The sequence below is a fragment of the Falco rusticolus genome, chromosome 5, assembly GCF_015220075.1.
Source record: "Falco rusticolus isolate bFalRus1 chromosome 5, bFalRus1.pri, whole genome shotgun sequence".
Classification (NCBI taxonomy): domain Eukaryota; kingdom Metazoa; phylum Chordata; class Aves; order Falconiformes; family Falconidae; genus Falco; species Falco rusticolus.
In genome coordinates this window covers 24,826,810-24,839,683 of record NC_051191.1, presented here as the reverse complement: position 1 = coordinate 24,839,683, position 12,874 = coordinate 24,826,810, and the positions used below count along the sequence as shown (strand labels likewise).

Below are 12,874 nucleotides of genomic sequence, written 5' to 3'. Positions count from 1 at the left end.
TGCAAGCCATGCACCAAGATGAAAATGCTTGGAAACTTTAAAACGTACAGAGCAAAACCCTGATGCTACCCAACAGGAGTTTCACCACAGATTTCAGCTGGACAAGGATTTCCCTAGTGCTCTCCTCGAATTTCCTTCCTTTAATATGCCACCAAAATCAAGGTGATATAAACCAAATAACCAGAACTCTGTTTTACAATAAACAGAAAGAACCTTTTCAGACCGCAGATGTGGCCTTAATATATGCATTTGTACACTTTCTCTTCCTCTTCCTATCCGTAACATGCCTCGCAGGATGCTTCTCATCTTCTGCCGGGCTGAGTGACAAGAAGTTAAGAGGAAGCAAGAATAGGAGCTCACCGTAACTTCTGTCCAGCAACCTGGGAAATGGCAGAGCTAATACTGGACCTTTGAAAACAAGTGACCATAGGAAATCAAGGTTGGCAGGGATTTAACCCTTCATGACTCATTTTGCTAACTTTTAAAGCAAATGCCCCAGCTTTTTAACCATGTTTGACATCTAATTAGTCAAGCAAAACAAGAAGTTAAAACACATCCTTGCCTTTCTTTTGAAATAAAGCACCGACAATCAGCTGCAAGGTATTTGTTTAGGCAAAAAACAAGCATGCATGTTAAAAGAAAACACAAGGACAGTCACTGAAAAGAGAAGTCACTTGGATCACTCTTTTTCAACCTGCCTTTTTTTTTCCCTCCCTCAATATCACAAGTTTATTTTGCTCACCCACAGCTCTTCAAGGAGAGGCAGAACGGATAGCTTCTTTTCCTAAGTGCAAGCAGTTTGAACAGAGATGAATCACACAGTCATATAGCAGTGAGACATACCCCGAGAGACACCTATTAGCCTGTAAGGTATTCGGTCAGTACCTAAAAGCCATATTTTCAATACCTGCAGCTCTTCAGGCTGTTCCTACGCAAGGTGTTAACATTGAGCTGGGCAGAGAATACTGTGGCTGGAAGCAAAATTTGTCTGGAAAAGCACCAGCTGATAAGGCTTAGTTTTCCCTGAGTAGTAATGGTATCCCCATACTTAGGGATGAAGGCAGCAGCCCAGCAGCACGCTCCTCTTGACCTGGCCAAGCATTTACACCGGTACTTAACACGGAGCACGTGAGTAGCCTGAGCTGATTTGTAGGGTTACACGCATTTTAAATCAAATATATGAATCAAAGGCCAGAGTGTAAACTCCTGTAGCTCTTCAGTCTCTCACTTGCTTTGAATTAACTCTGCATTTACTTTCTCTGATAGGTAGAAAACAGGGTTGCTCAGCATTTGAACTCATTTTCTTTTTACACCCATCTACCATCACAGAAAACAGTTTCAATGTTCCTTTCTGTTTCCTGCTTTGCTCATATAGGACTGAGGGTATATCAAAATTTGATGCCTGATTTATTTTAAAAAATGAAAATGAGACTCTTTCTCCCAGCAAGAGCAGAACTGGAATACAACCAATCAGCAGAGTAGCAAAATCTTGCTAAACTGCACATGGATACAGTACCAGCCGGGTGAAAAAAAGAAAACAGTAAAAAACCCAACAAAACAAAAATAAAACAACAAAAAAACTAACAACAAATAAAACAAACAAAACAAACCACCATCAGTCAGATCTGATGACCATTTGAAATTAGTTTCTGTGCATTTAGTAGGCATGAGCCGGGGTAGCAGACATGAGCGGGGGTAGCAGACTTGAGCCATCAATAAACTTTAAAAGGGTGAAAAAAAATAATAATTAATTAGCCCTTAAAACCCTTTACAGGATATTTTTATAGCATTTATGCTTCTATATACTAATCTGAGTTTCAGTACAACTGTAAAAGTTTGGAAGCAATTAAGAGTTTTATAATTATTTTTCTGACATGACACGTAGTTATGGTAGAAGCTTTCTTCAGACTCCATTACCCAAAATAATTAATTTTCTGTTAAATACAAGTGTTTTTTCTTATGAAAACCAAGTTAACAGATTCTCAAGCCCTCACACTTCTTTTTACACATACCAAGTGTAAATACACACAAATATGCATACATGTGTTCTTTAATAAAAACCTGCACATGCATTTATTTCATACAGTGCATCCAAGTTTTGCAGGTGTTTGATTATTTTTTTTTATCATCTGGAGTGCAGAAATTACGTCTGCCTCATATCAGACAGGACTTTCCCCCTCTCATTTGCAGCACAAGAAAGATGAAATTAATTGGAAAATGTATTTCTACTGGCAAGAGATGCACTGACACTCTCCTGTAAACTGAGACTGACATCTATGACCAGGCATGCACACACATGTTCTCTTTTTTCCCACTGTAGCAGCAGTGCGTTACTTTTCCTCCCTGCTTTCAGAACCGTGGCTGCTCCTGCTGCCAGCCTTCAGTGACCCGAGCGTGATGAGGAGGCAGCTCCTCGGAGACAGGCACGACCGCAGGGATGCACAGACCTCCCTTTTGGAAACCATACCCTACAGTTCTCAACGCCTTCAACTTCTTTCCCAGTTGCACATTCTCCAGATTGGGCGAATGCTTCTGAAAATGTACTTAAGAGACGAACCACGCCGAGCAGGAGCCTGCCTGCTCCAGAGCCCTCCTCTAAAGCAGGCAGCCTTATACAAAAGTTAATTACTGGCAATTGCAGCCCGAGTGGCATTACACAATGTCAAACGTAAAGACAACCTCGCAGCTCTTCCCCTTCAGTTACACCTTCCCTGTGATGGCTAAAGAAGCGCATCAGATCGCAGGGAAAATAATCCCAGCTCGGAGAAATGGCACCGCATTTAACATCCATAGGCGATGGTTCCTGTGCCTCGCAGTCCTTGCCTCCTTTTCTGGACTGATCTGTTCCTTTCAGTTATAGTTTCTTGGCAAAGCCACCATCTACTGCTTATGTTCGGCATCTGATTGTCATATTTGTACAGCCTGAATATTCATGACTCGAACGTTAACCACTTCGTGCCTCAACTAGGGGGAAAAAAATATATACATATATATATATAAATATATATATTAAAAAAAATCTGCGCCTATTCCGTGCCTTTTGAAGCGGAGCGGGTACGGTGGCTGCACTAACACGCCCGGCACGGGGGAGATTTGCTGGGTGGCCAAAGACATCTTATGTTAAAAAAAAAAAAGAAAAAAAAAGAGTAAAGTCCGCAGAAATAGCGCAGCAGCGCTGGACACCCCTGTTCCCGCACGGCTCAGCACGATCCCGAGCCCTGGGCTGCAACCGCAACTAACTCCTCTTTGTCTGTGCGCTGCCGGGCACCGCCGCCGCTCGGAGCGGCTGCCGGGGAGCTTCGCTGGGGGTTCGCCTCTGTTCTACTTTGGGTTTGGTTCCCCCCCCCTCCCCCCCGAAATGTCTCCCGATGCCAGGTCCCCCCTCTGGAAGGTAAGGAGAAGCAGGGAGGAAGGTGGCGCGGGGAGAGAGCGGCGGGGCAAGGAGGGGAGGTTTGGAGGAAACCGGAGAATCGGAGAGAACAACAGGACTTACCTTTGTGGGATAATTTGAGCCTCGGCACGTTATTCTTCACATGCTGGCAGTTCACTCTTCCCGCTAGTAATACTCCCAAGGAAAGCAAGGCAATCCCCCTGAGCCAGCCCATGCTGCAGCAGCCACCGGAGGGTCCCTGCGAGCCGCAGCCGTGGCGCTCCCCGTCCTGCCGGGCGCTGCCGGGGAACTTCAGGCAACCTGGGGAGCGGAGGTAACAGGTGATGGGGGTGGGCTCCGCTCCGCGCCCCGCCGCGCCCCGCCGCCGCCAGCCGCCCCGGCCCCCCGCCTCGCCGCCGCCGGGGCAACTTCAAGCCCCTCTCACGCACACGCCGCCGGCCGGAAAAGGAGGCAGCCCCCGGGCGGCGGGGGGGGGCGGCATGATGCGGGCCGGGGGCAGGGGCCGGGGCCGGCGCCGGGGCTGGCCGGTGCCCCGCTCCCCGCTCGGCGGGCGGGTCCCGGGGGGGGGCGGCGGGGGCGGGCGCGGCGCGGCCCCGCGCTGCCCGCGCACATGGAGGCGCGGGGGGCACCGGCTCTGCCCGCGCTCCCGGGAGCGGCTGACAATGGGAGCGCAGGGAAGCTCGGCACCCCCCACCCCCCACCCCCCCTTCCCCTGCTGTCACACCACACACGAAAAAAAAAAAGAAAACCAACCAAACAAAAATATATGAACAACTGAAAAAGGAGGGGGGGGGGGGAGGAAAAAGGGGGGGAAAAAAGAAGAAAAAAAAAGGAAAAACAAAGGCAAAAAAATAAGAAGAAAAAAAAAAGAGGAAAAAAAAAGAGGAAGAAAAAAAAAAAAGAGGAAGAAAAAAAAAGAAACGCATCGCAGCAGAGATTAGAGAGAACATGACCTCCACCCAGCATGGGAAAGGCACGGAGCGAGGGATTGTCACGAGCTATTTCATGTCACTGTCCGAGTTGTGGGGTTTGGTTTTTTTTTTTTTCTTGTAAAAAAAACCACTATTATTTATTTATTTATTTATGTATTTCATCTCACGGCCGCCCCCCCTTTCAAAACAACAACAGCACAACACAGCCCACAGCGCTGCTACCCACGTAAATAACATCTGCCCATAACGTAATACTCCTCGGGTTGTTCCCAGTTAAAAAACAAGTAACAAACTCTTCCATCAGCGTAACTTTACCGCTGAAGCTTTTAAAGCCTTGTTAGGGAAGGTTGCGCTAACCCTCCCGCCCTCCCGCCCTCCTGCGCTGCTCCAGCTTGGCAAAAAACATTCCTAGTAAAGCCCACTTCAGCCATCAGTTCAAGACATGTACAGGTCTAGAGGGGCTTATAAATTACACTGGAGTATTCCCTGAAGTGGTCTTCTAAGTTAAAATGCTCCAATCCTTCCCATTTCTAATACTGCATGATGATAACAATAATGGTCTTAGATTTTTATGCCAAGAAACTAGATAATGGCTTTTGTTTGTTTGTTTAAACAAAAGGAGATGCAAAATCCCCAGAGGTCTTCTAAATGTTAAGGAGTTGTAAATACAAACACATAAGCAAACTGCAGCTCTCCCCTCCCACATGGCTGAACAGCCCCCTTCCAGCGAGTGATGGTTTATTAAATTTTCCGTGCTGTGCTGAATATCAATATAATGTGCATTTTGGAAGCCAATGTCAAATATATGTGCCCTGCATGACGTTCCTAACACAGGATTGACAGAGAAGCTGGCAATCAACGTTTACAAAACGTTGGCATCCTCAAAGAAGTATGACTCCTTTTTATTTTGTTCTGTACTTTTCTGGGGGGAAAAAAGTGTGGTATTTCAGTGAGATCTCTTCCTTCCTTTTATCATTGTTTAGTGCAGGTTAAAAACCTGTTGTCCGCTCCTGCCAAGGGCAACCACACTACGCTCCCCATTTTATAGAAGGCAACATCTCCTTTCTGCATTCAGACCTAGCTACTAAACCAGCATTTAGGAAACAGTCTTAACTTTGCAGCTGAAGTTCATAGTTGAAAATGCGGGTGTCAGTGTGGTTCTAATTAAAATGTAAAGACTCGCGCGGAACAAGGCTTGCTGCTATGGCAAAGCAAGGGCTAAAATTCTGTCACTGCTGCTTTCATTGCTTAATATTCACATGCCAGTGGAAAAGAAGGGGCTTTTCCCCTCTCCTCTTTAACAAAGTCTCTTCTGCTTCCTGAGCTTAATTCATTAATCCCGTGGCATTGTATCTGCCAGATTCAGCAATTCTATTGATCAGTAGCGTTGTTAAGAAAATAAAAAAAATAATGTTGATTTTGGTCATTCCCACACTTGTTATCCTGAGCATTTTCATGCTCCAGGCAGTGGATTAGAGCTCCAAAATGACAAGAGACGCCTGTCTGTTTTCCATGGATTACTTGCTACAGACATTCACTCTGCAAAGGAATTCATGTCACTTTGAGATTATTTGGAGAATTGGCCTAAATGAATTATCCTTTTGTATCCAGGAAACAATTAGAAACAAAACACAAAAGATGCACCATATTCAGGACTTTATAAAGCACATCATTTTACAATGATGTTGTTACACTCAATTTACTTCTGGTTACATAAAGGAGGCACAAGTACTTTTTTTTTTTTTTCTTTTCTTATAAGGTAACGAGAGTACGAAGCTAAAATCCTAGCTTTCTCATGTTGAACAAAAGTGTAACACTCCAGACTATTTTACAGCAACAAAAAACCCCAAATCATCATCCCCAGTCAACATATATTGCCAGAAAACATGCGGATTAGATACACTGAGTAGCAATTTATCAAAGACTGCATCCAGGAGAGAAAGAACAGCATCATTTTAGCAGAGATGAGAGATACTTTTTGCATCCTTCATGTGACAGACCACTCACGTGTTGCCCTCCTCTGTGGGATGTGCCCATCTAAAGACACAGAGAAGGGTAAAAACTGATCCTGTGGGTTGTCCTCCTGCTATTTAGCTCTAAGTAGTGCTAATCAGCTAGTCAGGAGAGCATATGCTGCACCCCCTTATAAGGAGAGGGGCAATGGCAGCACTTCAGTGGTGCTTGAAGAGGCTTTATAGCTCAAAGACACCCATTGCCATATGGTGCTTCTGCCAAGGCGAAACTGGGCTCCGCTTGGAAGGAATGATTTGGCCAATGCTGTGACGGCAAGTGCCAGAAACGTCAACTCTGGGAATTCAGGGTGGGCAACAACTCACTTTCAAATAACAATCTATTCACCTTTTTTTTCCTTTGGTCTTTTGACAGTGATCTAGCTGCTGAGTTTAGAGAGAAGGAAAAAGTAAAGTCCAAACTCTCCCCAGTTCTTCAAACAATACCGTTCCCCCCTGAAGAAGACCACAGTTATTAGCTTAATTAATCATTCCATTGTTGCTCAGCAAGTTCAAAAGGAGTAACAGTTCTGCATCATTTCCCACATTTGTTGCAGATTTTATTTTTATTTTCTGTAATGGCATTTATATGACATTCTATACAGTGTTTTACGTCTCAAAGCCCAGATAGGCACTTATGGGCTCTGCGTAACATTTCTGGTCCCACTCTGTGTGGCGTTCTGGTTTGGAGTTTTTTATACCACCTTTCAATATGTGCAGCAGCTTCACGTTGATAGATTCTACAAAAAATTATATTTGGATGTGTCTGGGCTTTCTTTCACTTGTTGGCCATGCATGCAGAATACTCTTTCAGTCACAAGTTGACATAATTTGGTGCTTCTCGTTACTCAGAAATAGTATTGCTTGAGTCGTGATTATTTCAAACCTTCTTGTGCTGCTGTGATTTTTACACTTAGAAGCTCCTGAAAGCCTAACTGCTCTAAGACAGTCTTTCATGTGATTTAATCACCTACTTAGTTTTCAGAATAATTTCCTGTGTTTTAGATGAGTCATTACTTGTTTATATTGATGTGATCAGGTCCTTCTCAGAAATACGCAGGAATTACCAGAATCCATTTTTGTTATGCAGTACTAATCCAGTAATTCTTGATGGAAAGTTTTCATGGGTTGAGTGTGCAATTTCTGTTTAAAATCAGAGAAGAAAAAAAAAAACCAAAAACCAAAAACAAAAACAACCCACAAAAACCCCACCCAACACTCTCAGTCTGTATCTGATTGCTAAAAACCTCCCGAGGGAACATACTCCTGTAGGAAATGTGAAATCTTAACTCGGATACCCTCCCTGATATTTTCTTCCTTAGCAGGTGAATTGCTTGATAAGCAGAATATTTACAATTCTGTAAAGGGTCCCTTCTAAATTGCTCCAGTTGTATATATAATGATACTTGTAACACGCCTTAGAAAAGCCGAATAATTATTGGCTCAAAAGGCAGCTCAGTCTAAAGCCCAATTATGCATTTGTTGTGTGATGTGTGAGGATGCAGTTTCACAACGTATTTACTTCAGGAGCAAAATCCCATCTAAGAATATCCAGACGTCATCTCCCACATGTTGCTTTTATGTTGTGAACCACCACACTCTCGTCTGGGACACTACAGATTTTCGTGGGGACTTACTAGAAACATGGTGAAAAAGAATGCTAGAAAATAATCCTTGTGCGTATATGATGGGGGGTGTGTGTGTGGGTGTGTGCGCGTGCGCGCGTGCGTGTGTAGATGCAGTGCATGCACCAGCTAATGGAGAGGGAAGAATTGGGAACTGGTGTTGTCGCCTCACTTCTGAAGGCCTCTACCTCTAGGTTCAAGTCCTTTGCCTATATCAGACAAGAATCTAAACCTGGAATCTACTTGACACAGAGCTTAATGCTGACACAGTTGTTCTCTTTTCCTTATGGAAGGAGAAAAAAAAAAAAAGGGGGGGGGGGTGGAGAAAGAAGCCTATGAAAGGCCTATACAATGAAGAAAAATGCTTTTGATATCCAGACTTGCTGAACTGGATATCAGCTGTTGTTTTTACAGTGTTGATGGTTATCACATTAGCTCAGGAGTTATAAATAGCTGCTTCCACCTGGATTTTAAAGGACCTAGAATTCTGTGGAGTGTCACTCTTTAAGTTCTGAAGCAATCACAGAGCAAAGTTACTTAAAAATGCATCAGCAAAAAGGGAACTGAAGGTATAGAGTTTAACATTTTATCAAAATGGAGTTGCCAAAATCGCGGGCTTGCATCTAGATCTGGAAATATTCTTGCTGTTGGAAGTCTAGACATGTCTTTCCCCAGCGCTCCCTTGGGCTACGTTGCATTTGGTAGCCTTATTCAAATCTCCTGAATCTACATAAATCCATAACATTTCTTATTATTGCATGTGATCAGGTTGCTAACCACACCAGTTAGTATCTGTGTTCTCTCAGTAACACCGCATCTTACCATCTTGTCACAATCAACTTTTCCTTCATTTCTCAGGACTAATGAGACTGTACTCTATGTGATGCTCGTACTTTTGGCAGCATAATGGGATCTGTATCAGTATGATGTGTTTTATTCACAATGCTTTCAGGTCTATTAAACACCTCATCAAATTCTTCAAAAATATTCTTTGCATCCTGTTCTGTAGACAGGTTATATGCCTGTCTGAACAGCAGCATTTCAGATTGCTCTTCAGAACTAAGCAAACCTTTCACATTCCCTTGGCCCCTGCCGCCTGATGTCCATCTTGTATGCAAATGTAGGGCAACTGTGATACCCAGGGCCATGTTAAGAAACCCACCTTAATAGCTCAGTGCCAGGCATGTGACATTAATAAGAGTCACAAAAAGCTCCTGGTATGGGTCAGTAGCTTCTCTTTCCAATGGATTAGCTCTGGGGTATTCATTCAAATTGAACAAAACTTCCAAGTCTATTAACTTCCCAGTACAGAGACTTCCGTCCCTCTGATTGCTTATGTTTATTGGCTGTTGGACCTTCATTGAGGAAATACTGGCAAGGACATATGTTTTTTTACAGGAGATGAGGGAAATGCAAAGAAATATTTGATGTTTTAATTCTTCAGAGAAAAGCCAATTTAAGAAAAATGGGAAAACAGAGCAACAGCAGCCATGAAACTTGTGGCTCCTTAAATCCTGCTCCAGGCCTGATGTTTTGAACTTTGTTGAGGGAAGCCTAATCAAGCCAGAAGGTCTCCTCCCAAATGACCGGCTGCAGAATGACTTGCTCCTCTACCCCCCCATTTAATGGCTGGTGGATCTCTGAAAAGATAGATGAGAAACAAGTGCTGTCCTGTTCCCTGCTGCTGGCTGAAGAGGCAACTTGCAAGGTGTATCACACCCAAATTCATTACAGATTCAGTTACTTTGGCATTTGAATCCTATTTCGGCTCTTATCACCCACATTTTTTCAAAATTGGAACAACTGACAATACATGAGATATTTTCCTGCACAAAACCCAAGGAACTGCTACAACTCAGAAAAATATGACATAGATCACTACCAAAATACGGTTTTCTGGATTTCCTACTTGTCTTTGAAAGTCCCCTTATGTTCTGATTTGCATCTTTAGACCCCCGTACGCCTTTCGACGTCTGATCCTAAAGGATTCAGTCAGGGCCACACACTAAGACGTTAACAGGACAAGAAATTGATCCTGTGTTTCTCACGTACTACGCCAACAGTCACATCCTTACCTCTTCATTTGTCATAGTATGCAAGCCATTCCTGTCAGCCCTAAAGTCACTCCTTATCACTCCGTATACAGAAAATCTCCAGTTCTATTGTATCTGGGATCCATCATGGCCAGCCTTTTGGCCCTATGTAATTTTGCTTAGCAACCTTTACTGCCAACTGTCAAAGGCTTGAAAGACACAACACTATCTTGTGTGCCACCCATTCATCACAGGCTTTTAAATAGTCCAGGTGAATTGTGGCAAACCACAAACTGAAAGCATACGCAACATCTGCTATGATCATTGTTCTTTTCTGGACCTTTCTTCTTCTCTCTCTGTTGTTTTGTGGTGGGTTTTTTTTCTATTTTTTTTTTCCTTCTTGTGCTGAGTGGTTCATTAGTATATGACAAAGATATAAGGCCAACAAAACCATAACCACTGGCTGTCACCTTCATACATCTGCCCTATTTGACTTCCTAGACTGGAAAACTTCTTAATGAGGGTGGGTTTTTTTCATAGATAAATCACAAGTCTGATTCTGTTGAACAGAGTGTGTAGGTGCAAATCGTCTCTGGAAGATCAAACAATATCACACAAAATGTAGGGGCTAAGGAGTCAGTTTATGGCTTCTGATGCCAGAGCTGATAGCTATTTAATCACTGCTCAGATAGTCTGTGAGGATAGTGGGTAAACTGTGATAGCTTAGGAAAACTTGGTTGAACTTTCAATAATTTGACCTCTGTGAATGCTTTTAGAGTCAGCAATATGTAGAAGTGTGTGCTAGGAAGGCGGGGGGGAGCAGAATTCAAAGAAAAACAATCTCTAAGAAAGCATTAACTAACTCTCTCTTTCCCTCTCTGAATCCCCAGTGAATAGGGATTTCAGCAAGGGAGAGGAACTTTATCCCTCCTCTGGACTGAATTTGTAACTCTTTCAGAAAAGCTTTCCACTACATTATTTCCCTATTTGTTTCTCTGACATCAGAGTTCATGATATTTCAGGCAGGTAAATACAGACACAGGAAAAAAAGATCACTTCTGTCTTCCAAACTGTTGAAATCCACAACAAAGTTAGGATGGAGCTGAACCAGTCAGTCACATAAATCTTATCTGTGGAAATTCAACCTGAGGTTGAACACATGCACACACATATACCATTAGAGCAATTCTCCAGGAAAATAACTGAAGACCCAGCTCATTTTCTGCTTCTCAGGCATTCTAGAAATACTTCAAATACTTTGCTACTTTGCCATTTGTATGTTCATACAGAAAGCATAGCTACAAAGAGCATCGGGTAATAAAACACACATCCCTGGCTCTATAACAAGTTTTTTCCACCAGCACTTGGGCTTGGTGAAAGTGCTGTCAGACCTAAGTCTGAACAGTTGCAATCCATCTTCCCTCTTTTCTCTCCCAGCAGGGTATGAAGGTGCAGTTGCAGTGCTCAGAGCTCCCTGGAGCAGCTCACCCAGGGACTGGGGACTGAGGACTAATGACAGTGGTAAAGGTGGCAAAAGTGGTAAAGGAAACATGGCCAGATGTCGGGGGGAACGCTGCACCGCTGACACCCTGTTGGAGAGCATCTGATAATGGAGATCTGCTGGCACTGCACAACATCCTCCTGCCCTGCACCTCGGAACGAGGAAAGACAACAGTGCTGGTGCTGCCAACAAATGTTGTCCAAGACAATAGAAATTCTGAATTCTGGACCAGAATTAGCTACTTAGCAACACCTTAGTGACTTCTATTCAGACTAGGAAGGAAAAAATTGATATACTAATAAGCCAGGTATTCTGTGCAAAATAGCTTAATTGAAGCATATTTTATGTCATACAAAACAGCCAGGGAAAAAGGCCGGACTCATACAGGCACACGATGTATCTCTATATAAATACACATAGAGACAATACATGTTGTATATTCATAATGTAACATAAAATTAACATAATGAGCATCCTCATTTTCCCTGAAATTTTACAATATCTTACAGATGAACCACTCAGGTTTGATTTTTGGGTTTTTGTTTTGTTTTTTCCTGTTTGTTTTTGTTTGTTTGTTTTGCTGTTTTTTTCTTTCTGTTTAAAGCTTGTATGCATCATGTACCGATTTCATGAATCTCTGAGTCAATTTCCAGACTATTTCTTAAAGCTTTACATAATAACATTATAAACTATAAATATATGTCTCAGAAGGTTGCTTTTCTTCTTTTTCTCTCCCCCCCCCCCCCCCCCCCGTTTATCTTTACCTTCAAGTGAAACAGAACAAGAATATGTTCTTAAAGACAAAAATTCCATTGTTTATACTGATCAGCACAGACTAGGCAGTGAAGGGGAAAAAACAAGGCATCTGTTGAATACAAATGAAGACAGCAGGTTGATGTGTGAGTACGTAGGTTCTGAAGCTCCTTGTCATTTGCTTTTAGTGGCTGTAACCTCACTCTCCTTCCCCACACCCTGCCCGCCATGGGAGACAGTTACAGCAAAGAAAGTGACTTCAGGAAGGCGGCTGTATGTCAAACTGCAAAAGCTGATGCACACAAGCTCAGTCTTTGCCCATTTGGAGCAGTGTTCCCTCTCAGACCTCTCAGTTTACCAGTGACAATTTTGTTCCAAACAGTCCCTTTTAGCTGCTGCTAGAGAGCCTTGAAACTCCTTGCGTGATGTTGCTAACGACAGGGAACAGCATGCCGAAGCCTAGAATTAGTGTCCTTAAAGGCTTTATTATGATGGCAAAACCAACTGTTAGAAGAGCTCCCTCATGCCCAAAAGGTCTATATCGCGCTTCAGCAAAGGGAGGGGGAGGTTCACAATAAATTGTGAAAATTGGAAGGAGAAGAGGAGGAAAAAACCAGCACCCCAGACTTC

At 43.2% G+C, this 12,874-nt stretch overlaps 1 protein-coding gene across 1 annotated transcript in view; it reads right to left on the bottom strand.

Annotated features, from left to right (window-relative positions):
• The window catches only part of SEMA3A (semaphorin 3A), a 170,150-nt gene extending 166,115 nt beyond the window's left edge, over window positions 1–4,035 (bottom strand). Inside the window, exon 1 of the mRNA XM_037390047.1 lies at window positions 3,494–4,035. Within this exon, the coding sequence (XP_037245944.1) occupies window positions 3,494–3,605 (112 nt within the window). The 5' untranslated portion in view covers window positions 3,606–4,035. The remainder of the gene's footprint in view (window positions 1–3,493) is intronic.
• Window positions 4,036–12,874: the final 8,839 nt, after the last annotated feature.